Source organism: Zootoca vivipara, chromosome 2 (genome assembly GCF_965207765.1).
Source record: "Zootoca vivipara chromosome 2, rZooViv2.hap1.1, whole genome shotgun sequence".
Classification (NCBI taxonomy): Eukaryota; Metazoa; Chordata; class Lepidosauria; order Squamata; family Lacertidae; genus Zootoca; species Zootoca vivipara.
Window position 1 is genome coordinate 71300729 of NC_142584.1, and position 17633 is coordinate 71318361.

The 17633-nt window shown below is 46.1% G+C and overlaps 1 protein-coding gene across 1 annotated transcript in view; it reads left to right on the top strand.

Annotated features, from left to right (window-relative positions):
* SEMA3G (semaphorin 3G) overlaps nucleotides 1-17334 on the top strand; it is an 82386-nt gene extending 65052 nt beyond the window's left edge. Inside the window, exons 8-16 of the mRNA XM_035106093.3 lie at nucleotides 3519-3633; nucleotides 4698-4767; nucleotides 5666-5810; nucleotides 7291-7522; nucleotides 8819-8910; nucleotides 9552-9593; nucleotides 10255-10480; nucleotides 12659-12798; nucleotides 15398-17334. Of these exons, the coding sequence (XP_034961984.2) occupies nucleotides 3519-3633; nucleotides 4698-4767; nucleotides 5666-5810; nucleotides 7291-7522; nucleotides 8819-8910; nucleotides 9552-9593; nucleotides 10255-10480; nucleotides 12659-12798; nucleotides 15398-15853 (1518 nt within the window). The 3' untranslated portion in view covers nucleotides 15854-17334. The remainder of the gene's footprint in view (nucleotides 1-3518; nucleotides 3634-4697; nucleotides 4768-5665; nucleotides 5811-7290; nucleotides 7523-8818; nucleotides 8911-9551; nucleotides 9594-10254; nucleotides 10481-12658; nucleotides 12799-15397) is intronic.
* The last annotated feature ends 299 nt before the right edge of the window (nucleotides 17335-17633 follow it).

The window sequence follows — 17633 nt, forward strand, 5'->3', positions numbered from 1 at the left end:
GCCGGATGTCACATGCCAAAAGGTTACGATTATTTCAATTGCAGTTATTTCAGCCTTGAGCCTTTGGCTTCTGGGAAGCCTGAGAGTCACCCTGTCAGGGACTGGTTGGATGCGGAGGAATGGTGGGAGGGACCAGTTGGGGATTTTCAGTCTCGGCAACTGATCCATGAGGACGATCGACAGTGGTACCTCGGTTTAAGTACACAATTGGTTCCGGAAGTCTGTACTGTACTTAACCTGATGCGTACTTAACCTGAACTGAACTTTCCCATTGAAAGTAATGGAAAGTGGATGAATCGGTTCCAGACGGGTCCGTGGAGTACTTGAACTGAAAATACTCAAACCGAAGCGTACTTAAACCGAGGTATGACTGTACTAGGGATGAATTGCTGTGCTCATTAGGCCGGACACTCTGCCAAGTCTGTGCAGATTGTGTTCTTGCTAATAAAGAGTTAACTCCACATGAACGTGTGATTTACTGCTGGCTCACTCCTGACACACCCTAATGAAATGACGGGCCTAAGAGCTGGATTCAGTTCCTGCTTCTGCCACTGAAAAGTAAACTCTCATCTGCTGCAAAGACATAGGGGAGAAAAAATAATCAGATGGAAATTATCGTGGAGGCACCAGCCTGTAATAACTCAAATTCTTTGGAACAAGTACGAAACAGTACGCTGAGGATAGAGAGGGGAGCTGGCAGCTTTCCACGCAAACAGAAAAGTTCTGTTGGCTGTGAATTCCTTGCTCTCCTCCTAATCCTAGAAATAAACATGTAAGACACAGTGATGAAGCAGTTATTTATTGGATTAATCAATCCCTACACAGAGAGGGATTCTTTGTTTGTTTGAGACGCAGAAACGTGGATATAGTCTGACTTCCAGAGCTGGCGGATTGCCATATGAGTCAAAGGAGATGCACTACTTTTTTGTCTTATCTTCTTTGGTGTCTGTTGCAGTCACAAAATACACACAATGAAAACTACTTAAGCTGCACCACTGCTGGATCTCTCAAGAGCATTAACACTTTGTGCCCATGGGATTCGGGGCTCAAATTAGCAGCTGTGTTTAGCTTGCGGGGCTTTGGGTAAGGAAAATGAATGTCTTTCTGAGAATTTTTTCTCATAATCCTAAAATTAGCGAGTTCTGGCCCAACCACACTAACTGCTGCTTAGTTTCCAGGCTCAACCTTTTACGCTCTATATGGCTCAGAACCCCAGTCCCTAAAGGACTGCCTCTTCCCATATGTACCTGCCTGGAGACCACAATTCCAAAATCAGTGGGGAGGGTAGGTAGTGTTCTGAGAATGGGCCTGGAACACTCTCCCCCAGGAGGCACACCTGGCTCTGACTTTACTATCATTTCAGCACCAGATTAAAAAGTTTTCATTCTCTTGGGCATGTGGGCAGCTTTAATAATATGAATCTTACAGTTATTCAATCAAGGCTTTAGTGTGTGCATTTTTTTTACAGTTGTTGCACTGATAATTGTGCATTGTTTTTAATATGTTTGCATTGGGTGGGGTTCCCTGAATGAGTCCCAGTAGCAGCAGCCTTATGTAAGGTTTTCTACTCCCCTTCTGTGCTCCTTGCACCCCCAGAATTGGCTTGGGAGAAGCCCCAGAACTGGGGGGGGGGAGGTGAAGTTGAATTGCAATTTTGGTGCTCTTTCCAAGACTGTAAAGAAAGGATTGCAAGTGGAGATAAAAAGATTGCTCAAGCAGCAGGGCATATTGAAATGAATGCAATAAGACACTGCATACTAAAATAGTTATTCTGTGTGAAAAGTATAGGCGTTGGAATGACAGCAGATAACTGTGAAATAACAGAGCACCAAAAATAGATGGGAATGCAGTATCCTTCACCATGAGATTCAGGAGTGTAAAAGCCAAAAAAAGCTTCTTTTGGTATGTGTCTGAAATTGTAGTTGTGGGAAGTGGGGCTACAGAAATGTTTATTGATGGTTACATGGACTGAACTGGCGTTTCTGCAACATGGTTAAAGCGCTGCTACCAAAAGCTGATGATGTGAGGCTGCAGTCACAGAATTTATTCCAGGCGTCTTAGAATGCAACCTGAGGTGCAGTTCCTAAAATCAGCCCCATCAACAAGTGCAATGCAAGTCCTAGCAGTCCCCTTCAGAAAGAAGAGAGAGAGGGGAATTTTCCATTCAATTCTCTGCTTGTGTGGTACCCACATTCTTGGGGGGCAGGGAGAGATATAAAACATATGTCTTGGGAAACTGTTCAGCTTCCAGACATATATGTTTCAGAAACAAAAGCTGAAAATTAAAATGCAGAAAAGCCTCACGCACTTTAAAAAAGAAAGAAAAGAAAACATGGTTGATGAACCATATGATTTAATAATAGAAATGTGTGCTAGAATAAAAGTTCAGATTTTGTTCAAAAAGCTGATAACACGGGACTGCCTGTGTGTATCTTTGAAGATGGAATTTCATAACTGGGGATTTACTGCTGAAACAGTCCTCCTTTCTGCTGTGTACCTGCAGAACCCATCTCAGCAGGCTCATGATATATGAAAGAGGGCTTCTCCCAAACTTAGCGCATGCAAAAAACTGCAATATTGAATAAAAAATAACTGCTGATCAGTGCATGTTTTGCAATAAGGGAACTGAGGTGTAGGTTTGACTTTCCCTTACCCAGAAGCAGTATTTTTGTTTGCTAGTCCTAGTCCACTTAGCCATGCAAGAGAGGTTTCATAGCACATCCTAAAATATGCCCCAGAATTCTCTGCAGTGCACAAGAATTTCATGGTCTGCATGACCTCTGCAGGCAGTAACACAGCCTTTTCAGGCAGTAGCTGCTGGAGGGAAGTAAATGCTGAGGTGCTGTAGGACAGAGCTGGGTGTCCCATGTAGTCTGCTCTGTGCCCTCTAAGCTAGCCTGCCTGCTGCCCCATCACCACTGATGTTGAAGTCCAATTTGTTTCTGTTTGTGGGAAGTAGGGGCAGAATCTGGTTCTTTGCTTCAGGGGGCAAAATGTCTTGGACCAGTCCTGTCTCTCAGAAGCCAAGGCTGTGTACCTGTTTACTCTGTGTTCAGTGTGCTCTTACTGCTGGTTTGGGAAGCGGTGTACACACGACGTTAGCCATGATCCATATCCGTTCTGTACCTGTCCTGCTATTTCTTATGGAATACTATATTTTGATGTGTTTTTGCCCAAACCACCTTTGATCTGAATTGAGAGAGAGAATGGCCAGCTGTATCTTGAGCTAATAATGTATGTGTGGGCCCAGGCCAAGTCTGTATGGAAAAGGGTTTCCTTTGTGCTAGAATGCTTGAAAATGACAGATCTACGGAGCAGAAATGAGAGCAATCTGAATAGAAGCCAATATCTGTCCTTCTCTTGGTTCTGAGTTTTTAGTTTTGCTTTTGATGCCTCTGGAAGGATTCCTAAAGCACAGCTTAAGCATGTCTTGTTTGTTTATTTGTAAAGAGACCTCATATCAGAAGCATCAGCTGCCTCCACTTCTGAGGATCCTTGTTTACTCTTCTCCTTTTCAGAATGATGCTGGAGGACAGCGAGTGCTAGTCCATAAGTGGAGCACCTTCAACAAGGCCCGGCTGGTGTGCTCTGTCCCAGGGCCAGATGGCATTGACACATACTTTGATGAACTGGGTAAGAGAAACGAGCTTAGGATTGGTTGCCTTTCATAGGATTAGCTCCTCAGTTTGTCAGCTGGAAGCCAAGCCTTGGAAAGTGGGGTTTAATTTGGCAATTTGAGGAGAATGAGGGGGTCCATCCCAGGGGGCTCCTCATGGCTTCTTCTTTCTTTGGCGATCACTCGTAGTCGAGTAAGATTGTCTTCCATAAACACAATTTTAACAATGGGTCCGTAAGTGACTGTGGAGGCCAATTCTGGATCCACACGTCCTTCCACAGCAGTGCTCAAGCTAAGGAAATATGAAAGTGAGCATTGTTTTGGATGGGAGACCACCAGAAGCCCCATCTCCCAAGACATAGGCCATGTTGTCTGGAGCTAATAAGAGTTGGAGTCTAACAACGTCTGGAGAGCCTATGAATAGGCGATGAAGGTAACATACTTTTGCATTAGGAAATCACTAAGATCAGGACTAGCCCAAGACGTTTTGTTGCCTGAGGCAGGGCAGCAAATGGCACCCCCCCCCCAACTAGTCAACTTGCCAGTACCTAAAACTTGCCAGGCTTGCCAAAATATTCCACAAGCATTTTTCCTTCTCCCCAGCACTAACAATATAACAACAAAATGAACTTGGCTGCCTTTTTGTAATGCCCCAAATCTGCTGCTTGAGCTGCCTGCCTCATTCTGTCTAGTGGTAGGGCCGGCCCTGTCAATTGTATGTTGGGGACTACTAGTCTGTTACAGCCTGTGAGTGCTTTCTGGATGGACCACCAGATTTCAGGAGTTGGGCGTTGAGAGCAGTGTGTGATGAAGTGGATGTCAAGGTCACACAGTTCACCTGAGTTAAATATTTGGAAATCACAGTGGTAGTGCCAAATCATCACATACACACACCGATATTTTCAGCTGTCTCTTTGGTACTAGCATCCATAAGCCCCCAGCTGCTTGCATACCCTAAGCAATCCAGTTGACTAAAACAGGATTTTAGTTTCTTGGAATGTGTATGTTGGTAGGCCAGTGATCAAAGTTAGGTGCATGGGAGAGCCCTTTAAATGCTGTGAATCAAACATCTCTTAAACAGAGGATGTCTTTCTCCTGAGGACCAAAGATGGGAAGAGCCCTGAGATCTATGCACTCTTTAGCACCATCAGGTGAGATTATTTTGCTTTGGTTGTTTGTTTGTTTGTTTGTTTGTTTGTGTTTTGCTTCTGAGGGGAACCTTGAGATGTCTAGCACTATATACCTTGACTGAACAACTCTCAACCATACAAATCTTCTCTGAGGGCCTCTCCATATTGGTGTTATTTCTGTGAGCCTATTCTCCAACATGTCGTTGATGCAATAATAGTGCATTAGTGGTGGATTTATGATGGACTGTGTACATATCATTCCTCATTGTTAGTTGTTCTCTGATGCTTTGCCAGTGTTCTTTGCATTATTGCCATCTGGAGAGGCACTCTGGTACTATGGGGGGACAGAAAAAGAAAATGCCAGAACTTTTGTGGTATGAAACGTTACAGGATTTTACCAGGAAGTTACAGGACATGCACTGATGGTGATAATTTATTTATACCCCCCCATCTGGCTGGGTTTCCCCAGCCACTCTGGGCGGCTTCCAACAGAATATTAAAATACAATAATCTATTAAACATTAAAAGCTTCCCTAAACTGATCAGAAATGAAGCAGGGGCACACAGTGTTGAAACCTGGATTGTGTATAACTTCCCCTATATCGTCATCAGCACAAACCGTCTTGTGTTTCTCTAGTGAAAGACTGGTTATAGCTTGCCAGTTTTTCAGTACTTATACTGTTAATTTGAAGAATGGAGGCCATGCGCTCTGATATGGAATTCCTAATATCTGATAATATACAACCCTCTTGGATGATTTTGAAGCATTTACAACTGGAAGTGTAAGGCTGTATTTTACCTCACTTCCTAATATACCTAAGCATTGAATACACACAATACTAAATATTAAGACAGTGTTTGGAAAAAATGTTCTTTCCCCAAATAGGTTCTTACTATGGCTAAACCTCTCTCATTGCAGCAATGTCTTCCAAGGCTTTGCCATCTGCGTATATCGTATGGCAGACATCTGGGAGGTTTTTAATGGACCATTTGCTCATAAAGATGGCCCAGACCATCAGTGGGCAGCTTACGAGGGCAAGGTGCCTTACCCAAGGCCAGGAGTTGTAAGTAATTCATACCTGAATTATGAAAACAATCTTTAAAAAGCTTGTTTAGAAAAAGAACTTCCTAATCATAGTTTGTTTGTTTTTACTTAATAACTAATGCTGATTTCAGATATTATCTGGCTGTGCCTTTAAGACCCTGGCTGTATACCTGAGGTTTGTGTCTAGCAGTATTTTATGGGGTAGGAGATGTTACGGTGAACTGGCAACTCCATGCAAAAAAAAACAAATGACCTTTCGGGAAAAGTCCCCTGTTGAATGTGGCATTTGGTTGGGTTTTTTTAAAAAACAAACAAACCCCAAAAACTATCAATTTCTTTTTGTGGAACAGTGTTAAGGCTCATACAAAGGCATTAATCCAAGTTGAAAAGTTGCAAGTGGGTGACGTTCTGATTGGGAAGCAGACATTTCTGAGGGGTAGCACAAACACTTTGTCACAAGTGACTGAAGTGTCCTCTGCAACATCTAGGGGATAGTCTCGGTGGCGCGGGGCGCCAGGGCGCTGGGCTGGCAGGAGGGCGTTGCACGGCGAAGCCGTGCTGCACGCTGCGCCCGCCCACCAGGGCGGGGGAGTTGGAGCGATCTCCGCGCCAGGGCGCCCAACCGGCTTGAGACGGCCCTGGACATCACAGAAGATAAGCACATAGTCCAGGTAGAGCAAGTTCTGAGAGCAGCCAAGGGCCAGTATCCCAGTGGTTAGAGCACATGCTTTGTGTGCAAAAGGTCCCAGGTTCAGTCCCTGGCATCTCCAGTAGTGCTGGGAAATTCCCGTCTCTGAAACCCTGGAGATCTTCTGCCAGTCAGTGTAGCATTTCATCCGCTTCATCCAATCGGAACCATTGTGTCTTGTGTTAGATATATTTCTAGTACGGTACTTAAGACAGAAGCAAACAGTGGGCTCTTCCTAATGAGGTCAACTGAGACCTGTGCTGATTTATAAATGAATTTCCCAGGGGCTTCTGTCTGGTACTGGATGTGGAGGCAGAGCTGAACTAAATGAACTTTTAGGGATGGTATTCACTAAAGCAGTAAAAAACTCTGTAGAGAACCTTTCTCAGCCTGAGGGCCATGTTTCCTTCTTGGCAACCTTCTGATGGCCACATGTCAGTGGTGAGTGGAACAAGAGTCAAACATGGGCAGAGCAGTGAGTGACCTTTATTCAGTAAGCTAGTTCCTACAACCCCCCCCCCCAACTTCCATCCAGGCAAGCTACAATCGTTTTCAGAGTTCAAAGACACATTCCAGCCAGGCAAAAACACTTGAGGCAAGTGAAAGGTGTGGCTGGAGAAGAAGTGTGGCCTGGGCCAAGGGCCAGATAGAGAGGTGTGTCCTGAGGTTCCCCACCCCTGCCCTAGTCAGAATCATTCTTGTAAGTCAAGAATCATAGGAGGCTTTTCATTGTGATCCTGCTCTGAGGTGGATAAGCAGCCGGAACACAGCCCTATTTGGCTGAAATGCTGTTCTTTTCCCTCCATTCCAGTGCCCCAGCAAAACCACCAATCAGCCAAGCCGGCAGTACTCCTCCACCAAGGACTACCCTGATGAGGTCCTGCACTTTGCCCGTGCCCACCCACTGATGAGCAGATCTGTGTACCCACTGCATCGCCGGCCTGTGCTGGTGAAAACCAACCTGCAGCACCGCCTGCGGCAGATAGTGGTGGACCGTGTGGAAGCTGAGGATGGGCAGTATGATGTCATGTTCATTGGCACAGGTGCAATCTCATGGAGCGTTAGGGCTTGGTGATGTTAGGGGTGGGCATCTGTCAATGTGGAAATGAATATTCGAGGCAATCTCTTGAAATTTTGCATTCTCTGAGGCTGAGCTTGGGTATGGAAAATCAGGTTTGGGGCCAACTAAGTACTTGTGATCCCTGGATCAAATTAAACCTTTTTGTATATGAACTGAAATCCCGGGGGCCTCAGCAAAGTTTCCTGCTGTCTTACAGAATGACTTGAAGCTTGCCAGCTTCTCTCTTTCCTCAGTTTCCACCCACATTTACTCTTTGTAGGTGATTGCTGTTTTGGAACTTATGTTTAGCATTTATCCATTATTGTTCTGTGCTAGGCCACTGTATAAATAAGCATCCTTTCTGTATCCATGTTGTGATACACTCCATTCTTAGGTGAGATAAAGTACCTACTTGACTAGATGCAGGAAGTTGAAAAGTTCCTTGAAAGACCAAGGTGGGGGGAGAAGAGGGCAAATTACTTTCCCCCCCCCAAAAAAATAATTTTTATTAAATTTTACAATAATTCACATCCATACATCTGAACATAATTATCCCAACATGATTATCACAAAAAGGATAAAAAGAAAAAGAAAAGAAAAAAATACAATACAATAATTCATCACATTTTAAAAGAGGACTTCCTCGGGTCCCCCTTCCAGCGGCTCATTGCAAATCATTTTCGGCAAATTCTATATCCTAATTTCCTTAACCTAATTGCATCTTCTACTTCTTAATTTATATCATATTATACCATACTACACCTTATCCAAAATAAACTTCACTTATTTTTCAAACCTGCAACTTCACAATTACTTATAATTCTCTTCCTACATCAATTCTACGAAGAGGGCAAATTACTTTTGAAGGGGCTCTTCTCTTTCATCATCTCCCAGTGAGCCAATGAAGCTACCCCTCTATCAGCTGAGAAACATAGCATAGGCTTCCCCCAAAATAGCTCATAAACAAAAAGAATTCAAGGACAGGAGAAGTGAAGAAGACATCCATGATCATACATACATGCAGTCAGTGGTGTAAATTGGAGTCAAATCCCAACTCTCTCTCGACTTCCAATAGCAGCTTTCTTTGTGTCTTTTACTGTATAGGTGTTTATCTGTGAGGATAACATGGTCCCCAAGGATAAGCTGTCTTTCTTTGCAAGTTTTTGTCCATGGTAGAGATCAATGGTCAAAGAGGAGCAGACTTTTGCCTCTGACAGAATGCCTGGTGGCCACAGAGGTAGTTGGCTTTGTTTCACGTTCTCCCTTTCCTGCTTCCTAGATGCTGGCTCTGTACTGAAGGTTATAGCCCTTCAGAAAGGGAACTTTGCAGCAGCCGAAGAAGTCATTTTGGAGGAGCTTCAAGTATTTAAGGTGAGGTTTTTTTTTAAAAAAAAAGGCAACATGTGTACAACCTGATCCAGGAACAGATCATGAATGTATTACACAGACATGTAATTACTATGTATTCTTCTCTGCTCACATGTAGATTGGATGTATCCAGGGCTTTTTTTTTAGTGGGAACTCAGGGAAACTCAGTTTCAGCACCTCTCAGGTGGGCGCTATTGCCATTCTAAGAGAACAAAGGAGGTGTTCATGGTGAGTTCTGGCACCTCTTTTGCTAGAAAAATAGCACTGGATATATCTCTCTGGCACATTCTTGCAGCATGGATGCATATTTGTGTACTAGCAGATATTACCTGTCAAATTTTGTGCTCATGTCCCAGAAGAAGTATATTTGTTATAGCCCAGTTTCCACACAGACTGTCCTTTTTATCTTATGCCATATGTCATAGGACATGGCATTACTAAAGCTTTAATCCTGAACAATTTCTTTGTCTCTCTCTGTATGCATGTTCTTGTGCCTTTGCTTTTGTGTGAGAACAGGGGGGAGCTGAATGACCCTTTATCTCTGTAGGAAATGCAGGACAGAAATGTGCACTTGTGGGGGATTGGGGCAAGGATCAGTTTTGTGGCATGTTTACCTGAGAGGCCATTTCTTTTAATCCCTTCAGGCACCAGTCCCTATTACGGAGATGGAAATATCTGTCAAGCGAGTGAGTAAAGAATTACTTCTTTAAAACACAGGTGTGGTGGTGGAGAAGCCACTGTGCAGGAATGCCTTAGAAATGCTGGCCAAGCCACTGGCTACCTCAGGCTCTGGCGGCGGCAATACAGCACTGCTATCAAAATAAAACCCTATCTATTAAAGACTCCACCCCCATCGTTCAGCCCAGACACAGGTCCAGCACCAAGGGCTTTCTGGCGGTTCCCTCTCTGCAAGAAGCAAGGTTACAGGGAACCAGGCAGAGGGCCTTCTTGGTAGTGGCGCCCGCCCTGCGGAACGCCCTGCCACCAGATGTCAAAGAAATAAACAACTATCTGAGTTTTAGAAGACATCTGGGAAGTTTTTAATGACTGACATTTTAATGTATTATTAATCTTTTGTTGGAAGCCGCACAGAGTGGCTGGGGAAACCCAGCCAGATGGGCGGGGTAGAAATAATAATAATAATAATAATAATAACAACAACAACAACAACAACAATAATAATAATAATAATAGCTTCTTCTAGAGAGAAAGGAGTGCATTAAAGCTACACCGCAAGGCTTTGCTCCCTTAGCTCTCATAGGAATGCTGTTGAAAATGTTGGTTGGAGAGGATGGACTCTGCAGTTTATTACTACTCCAACTCACCTAGCCTCCTTTGTTTCAACAGCAAATGTTGTATGTAGGCTCCCGGGTGGGAGTTGCCCAAGTGAAACTGCATCAGTGTGAGACGTATGGGACAGCCTGTGCAGAGTGCTGCCTAGCACGGGACCCTTACTGTGCCTGGGATGGCCTCACCTGCACCAGGTACCAGGCATCAGGCAAGCGTCGCTTTCGCCGGCAGGACATCCGGAATGGGAATCCCATGCACCAGTGCCTGGATCAAAACTTGACAGGTGAGGAAACTTGTGAGGTACATACCCAGACCAGTAGCTGTGAGCTATGAAGAGGATGGGGCAAGTGCATACGCAATACACTCTGTTGCAGTGCAGGCTCAGTAGGGTAGCCCAGTGGCAATGTGTTTGCTGTTGTGTTGCTCTCTTTTTTGCCACATGCTCATTAGATCAGAGGACATGAGAGTCTCACAAAATTACGGCCTATTTGTTTGGGAGGAGGTATACTTATTCATTTCATTTCATTTATTTTGCATTTATATCCCACCTTTTTCTCCAGGGAGCTCTCCTCATTTAATCCCTGCAAAAACCATGTGAGGTACGGTAGGTTAGGCTGAGAGCAAGTGATTGGCCCAAGGTCACCTAGTGAATTTCATGGCTGAGTGGGGATTTAAGCCCTGGGGTCTCCCAGGTCTTAGTCCAAAACTCTAACCACTATTGAACACTGCCTCTCTTCCAGCCAATCTCCAGTCCCCTACTACAGGTAGCTTCAGCCCCACCACCCTCCCAATTTCCCTTGGCCCAGAATCTAATAATGTAGGCAGGTGTTCTAAGCAAACTGGTGGGGGCGGAGGCAAGCATTGCTTGAGTGTTACAAGAAAGCAGTAGAGCCCAGGAATCCAGCTGAGAGGCTTGTTCAAGAGAAGTGTAAAAAGGTGGGGCTGTGCGGAGGCCAGTAAAAGGTAAAGGACCCCAGACAGTTAAGTCCAGTCGCGAATACTCTGGGGTTGCGGCGCTCATCTCGCTTTACTGGTCGAGGGAGCCAATGTTTGTCTGCACAGTTTTTCCGGGTCATGTGGCCAGGATGACTAAGCCGCTTCTGGCGAAACCAGAGCAGCACACGGAAACACCGTTTACCTTCCCACCTATTTATCTACTTGCACTTTGATGTGCTTTCGAACTGCTAGGTTGGCAGGAGCTGCGACTGAACAAGGGGAGCTCACCCCGTTGTGGGGATTTGAACCTGCAACCTTCTGATTGGCAAGCCCTAGGCTTAGTGGTTTAGACCACAGCGCCACCAGATTGTTAAAACTAACGTAGCAAAACCTATACCGTTTGCAGTTGGTAGCCTCTTGTGATGATCAAATGATGAATGACTATGGCAGGGGTCCCCAAATTATGGACTGGGGGCCAATTGTGCGGCCCCCGATGACCCCCAACACCTCCCACTCTCCAGGTTGGTGCAGTGCCAGAAATAGCTTGTGCACATGTTCCCATACGCATGTGCACAAGCTATTTCTGGTGCCGCACCAACCCAGAAGTGCACAGGAAATGACGTCTGCACATGTGCAGAAGCCATTTCCGGCGCCATGCCGTGCCAGAAAAAGCGAGTGATGGGAGCATGTTCTCCCGCCCTCCGGCCCACTGCGTGATTGGCGCCGGAGTAACCAGCCTGAAGCCGGGTAAGTTTGGGGACCCCTGGACTATGGGCAAGATTTTATTTTTAAAACTTCAACTGTAGCAAAAAATAAATAAAAAAAATAAATAAGAAGAACTATGTCAAGTCATGTTAAATGATGTTTCATTTGGGTGATTCTTATTCACAACTAAAAACCAGAGGGGCCAATGAGTAAGAGTCCCTGTAGGTAGGGAATGCAGAAGACAGTCACCTCTAATAGGTGAGAAGTCTGGTGGAATATTTTATTGCCAGACAGGAAAAAAAGGTGCTGGTGTGGGACATGACTGGCAGGGCATTCTGATATGATATCTACTATTCCAGACACAGGGAAGTTTTAAAACATCAGGCTTGCCAGTCTCAAGGATTCTTAATGGGGGCATTGTCACAAGCCTTATCCACAGCCCTTGAAAATACGGGGTGGTGGTGAAAACGGCAACAGTTTGCGCAGCTAGCATTTGCTGAGGCTTCCATTATGTTATCACAGATGTGCCTCAGAGGAGCCTTCATGCACATAGAAAAAAATAATTATTTTAGTGTCCCCAGGTGTACAGGTCAAGCTTTTGCTTGGAGCTATGGATGTGACACGTGACAGACCTCTCTGTGCCCAAAGAGCCACACAGCAAGTCCCTAGCTCAGCAAGGCTTTAAACCCAGCCCTTAGCGCCTCCCCACATTCAGCTGCAGTATTCTGCCCTGTTATGCAAGCTGTGGCCCTCTGCAAGGAGATGGGCTCTTTCTGCTCAGCTAGCAGTCTCTGATATGGGCACCCTCCTGTTTCCATAGTGGATGATTTCGACAGCACAGAGGAGAAGGTGGTCTATGGGACGGAACACAACAGCACCTTCTTGGAGTGCATCCCAAAGTCACCACAGGCTGCCGTGCAATGGTTTGTACACCGGTCTCCAGAAGAGTTAAGAGATGAGGTGAGGCCGGTCCCGTTCTCCACTTTCTCAATACTCTTGCTTCCTTTTCAATAGGATTTTAAAAATAAAATAAACCTCTTTCGCCAAATCAGGGGTCGGCAACATGCGGCCCATGGGCCAGATGCAGCCCACGAAGACCGTTTTACCGGCCCATGAGCTGCCCCCGAACTGAGCCACCCGCTCAGCGAGTCCCCCACGCGCTGTGGGTGGCGCCAGAAATTGCGTCTGCGCACATGCAGATACCAGAAATTGCCTCTGTGCATGTCTAGATGCCGAAAATTGCTTCTGCACAGGCGTGGTTTTCAGCATCTGGGCATGTGCAGAAGCGATTTCCGGTGCTGCAGGTGTGCGCAGACGCGATTTCTGGTGTCGTGCTGCGCCAGTCTGGCCTACGGACAATCTCCGTAGGAGTGATCCAGCCCATGGCCGGTACACCTTGCCGACCCCAGCGCTGTTGTTGTTGTTTAGTCACTTAGTCATGTCCGACTCTTCGTGACCCCATGGACCAGGGCACACCAGGCACTCCTGTCTTCCACTGCCTCCTGCAGCTTGGTCAAACTTATGGCTGGGAGGAGCGGAAGGGAAGTACACCTGGTTAGTTCCACAGAATACAGATGACCACGGATATTCAATTGGAGTGCCACCAAGGAGGAGCTGGCTTGTGCCACGTCTGGTTAATACAGACAACTCCTGCTCAGATGTCAACAGATTCTTTAGGGCCCTTTCTTTGTACTTCCATCTGGTCCCTGTCATCTCACGTGCTTTCCCCCCTCTAGACCCCCCTCGCTCCACTTCTTTAACCTTTCCTCATTTGGTTTCTTAGCCTTGCCTGCTGCATGGATCTCCGCTAGGAATTCTTGAATTAAACTGAAAATGGAGAAGCCCACGCTCCTACTGTGTGAGGTCTCGCCTCTCTCTTCCCAGAGTTAGCAGGCTAGTCTAATTCCCAGGAAGCTGGGCTGAGAAAGATGTGATAATAGTGTGAGGTTTCTGAAGGGGAATTCTCTGGAGCAAAAGGGGCAGTTGAAGGCTGGGCTGGCCAGTAAACACAGCTGGTAAGTTCCAGTCCAAGACTGGCAATTGCTAATAAGCACAGTTCTGGTGTCATAAAGAGAGCAAAGTGGTGTCAAGACTCTCTCCTGCCTCCCTCCAAACCCCATAGCTTTGTTAAAGGACCACACAGAGCATTGGAATGCGTCGTTCCTGCTTGGTTCCTTGTTCTGTATGTAAGACAAATAAATACAAATCATTCCATCGTAAAGGGGGGGGGACATTAAATGGATTCTTATGCGCCTCCACCCTATTTTTTCAGTGTAGACTTTGAATGCAGCAGAATTCGGAGGCAAGGCTAGTGTCATAGGACCTGCCTGGAATGGTTTTACAGGTGAAGGATGTTCAGAGGAGAACAAAGGTTTCATCAAGACTGAGCCCGCTATGTTATTCTTCATGCACTTAAAAAAGAAAGAAAATGAAGCTCATCCATCTAGTAGTTTAGGTGGTCCTCCTGGGTGGAGGAATTGGCTCAGGCAAGTGCTGCTTCTCTAAAAAGGGTGTCGGTTGCTTATACCATAGGAATGAGACCCCCCAGAGACAGTTACAGCTTAATTGCCAAGAAGGGATAGGCAGGGACAGGGAGGCTGTATGGATGGGGAAAGTGATAAGATGAGAAGAGTTGGTTTCTTTACAGAAAATGGTTGGACGTCCAATCTCAGCCTGTGTTGAGGGATTCTGACAAGTGCGATGCTGTACAAGCTTGAGACAATGGCAGGAGAACAGCTGGGACTTGTATTCTTTAGCAGGAGGCAGGACTCCAGGCTGGGACAATCCTGCCTGCTCCATATGAAAGGAGGCTTGCAGCTTGATATGCTGTCTCAGGAGATAATAATACAGAAGTAAATGAACTTTAGCTCAAAGAGCAATGGAAGCAAACATCAGAATTTTACTGACTCTCCTCCTTTGGGTTTCACACCAACTCCCCCAACTGCCACCAACCCTTGGCTCATTCTTCAGCAATGTATCAGTATCAGGGATTGTGTGTACACAGTAAAAAAAAAAAATTCTGCATCAAGAAACCCTGGATTCATTGTCCTGAATAAATCATGTGAATGAGACAACTACCCAGCACAATTTATTCCATCTCTTCTAGTTAAGAGGAAGAGGCATGATGTATTTCTGGCCACTGGAAATTCCTCACACACTTACATCCTCTGAATCTTCACAAGGCATTGGTTATATAATTTCAAACATGTCTCCACAGCATCGCTGTGAATCATGGAATTTTTGGGGTGCTGTAATTTTGCACCCATTACTGCAGGGATCTACTTGATAACAGCAGTGCCACTACGAACTTCAGAAAAATACTGGCAACCCTTTCTCGTGATTCCCTGAAATGCCTTGAATACAGAGGTGCAGATCTGTAATTTTAGACTCCTTTCCATAGTGTTGTGTATTGCTTCAAAATGTGCCCTCCTGCTCATTCTACTGAGGAGACCCTGAAGTCCTGCCAGGATGGCACCCCTTCTTTAGTAAGCTACAGGGCACCACCACGCAGAATCTAACCTTCTGCTCCATTTCTTTTCCCTTAATCCTTTTTCTCCAGGTGAAAACAGATGATAGGATCATGAGGACAGAGCAGGGACTGCTCTTCCGGAAGCTTTTCCGCCAGGATGCGGGAACCTATTACTGCAAGGCTCAGGAGCATGGCTTCACTCAGACCGTCACCAAAATCATGTTGGAGGTGATTGAGAGTGAGCAGCTGGAGCAGGTCTTTCAGCGGGAGCAGGAGGAGGAGCCGCCTCGCCCGCTGTGCCGGGTGCCTGATCCCCGCATGCTGCATGGGCAAAGGATGTGGTTCAAAGACATCATGCACCTCATTGGCTATTCCAACTTGCACCGGGTAGAGGAGTACTGTGAGCGTGTGTGGTGCGGAGACCGCCAGCTGCGGCACAAAGGCAGGCCCCCCAAGAGCAAGAACATGCTGGATGGTGGCAAAAAGGGGAGGGGCAAGCAGCACGGAGAGAGGAACCGGGTCCCTAGGCAGGCGGCTGCCACATAAGTGGAAAGGGAGCCAACACATGGCAGGAGGAGAACATGAGAGGAGGAAAGTCGGCATGGACCAACCTTCCTCCTCGAGAATGAAAATCAGCCCCTCTAGGAACTGTCCTTATGATAGGATCTTGTCCTTTTGGAAGGGGCCGCCTTGCTGATCAGCTGAGCCTGGAGACATTCCTTGCTGGAAGCACATCACTTCCTTCTGTCAATTGCATTGGAGACAAGGACTCAAACACCAGACCCATTTCCTTCCTATCCTGTCTTGATGTATTTCACTTGCACCTTGGGGGGTTGGTTGGTTGGTTGGTATCTGGGAAGGTGTGGGTTGGCCTGAAGACACTACTCTCTCCATGCAGTTGTTGTGTGTATTCAGTTGCTGCCCCCGATGTTCAATATGACTGAGCCACAAAATGCAGAGACATAAGGGTTGAGGATCTAACCACGTGGCAAAGGAAAACCACCAGCAGAAGTACCAGAAGACAAGCCAACAGCACTCTGCTTAGAAGTCTGGGTGGGAATGTGGTGAGTTCCTGCTGGGAATGGGCAGGATGGAGGCAGGCAGGTCTCTCCTGCAGGTGACAAGTGACAGGCACATTCAGCTGCACGCAACATGTGACAAAAATCGCCTCTCTGAAGAGAGCGGATGCCGATTCCAGTGGGATCCCACCTACCCCCAGCAAAAATCGATAAGGAAGGAATGTGATCAATGAGCTATGGGTTGTAATTATCCTTTGGTGGTAGTGAGGCAAATTCTGTTTGTCAATCTTAGGGATTTCATCTGCCCGGAGGCAGGAAGCAGTCTAAAACTTTTAGGGAGTTTTCACTGAGGCGGCTTAATGTGGTCATTTGTGAATGCAAAGCCTACATTGACCAGAATGCTAATTCGCCTTGCCAGTGGCTCTCTTCTGCTTGAGCAACAGTCTTGATGTTAACACTAATAGTGCAAAAAGAGGCTCAACGGGAATGTATAGGCCAAAGAAAACGTTACGATGCAGCTGCACTGCAACATTAGCCTGCTACTTCTCCGTTACAAGGCTGAGGCTTTCAGGGCGGGAAGTGAGTAGCAGGAGAGGAGTTAAGCACATCCTTCCACCTGCCCCCTTCCTGTCACTATGTGTCCCCTTCCAGGAGTGTGTTGGAGCTGAGGAGAAGCCACCAGGCTAATATTTATACGTGGCTGCAGCCATGTAACACATAGCTTGGCCCTCAGTTGTACATATGTGAATTTTGCAGGCTGCCTCATACCACCCAGAGCAGACTTATATCTTTCCCACCTGTGTCTTTTGAGCATTCTTAGCTGCATTCGCTGGGCCATGCAACATCTCTTCAAGCCCGTGTCAGAACTTTGGCTTTAAGTGCTCTCCGTCTTTCATTCCTGTATCTCTGAGGCTGTGTTGATCCCCTAGATGAAACTGATTAAACGCCAACAGCTGAATCAAAACCACCAGTTAGTTCAACAAATAAATTAAACCCTTATGCAGCAAACTCAGGCTTGGGGGCAAGTCTTTCTTCTTTTGTTTTCAGTGATTCAGTGTTCAGCTGCACAATGAATGGGTCTCATAGCAAGCTGTGCCCAGGACTGAAGTTTATTGCTAAAACTTCTTCCTACAATGTCACTCATTGTACAGTCAAAAGTTCTCCAAACACTTATCGAACAATGCATGTGTCGAGAGGCCAGAAAATAAAGCTTAACTATCTATGGTTTTGTGAAGAGATTAGAAAGGTTAGCAGTGCACAGACGCCTCCTGAAATAAGATGTCCTCTCAATGACCAGTTTCTGGAGA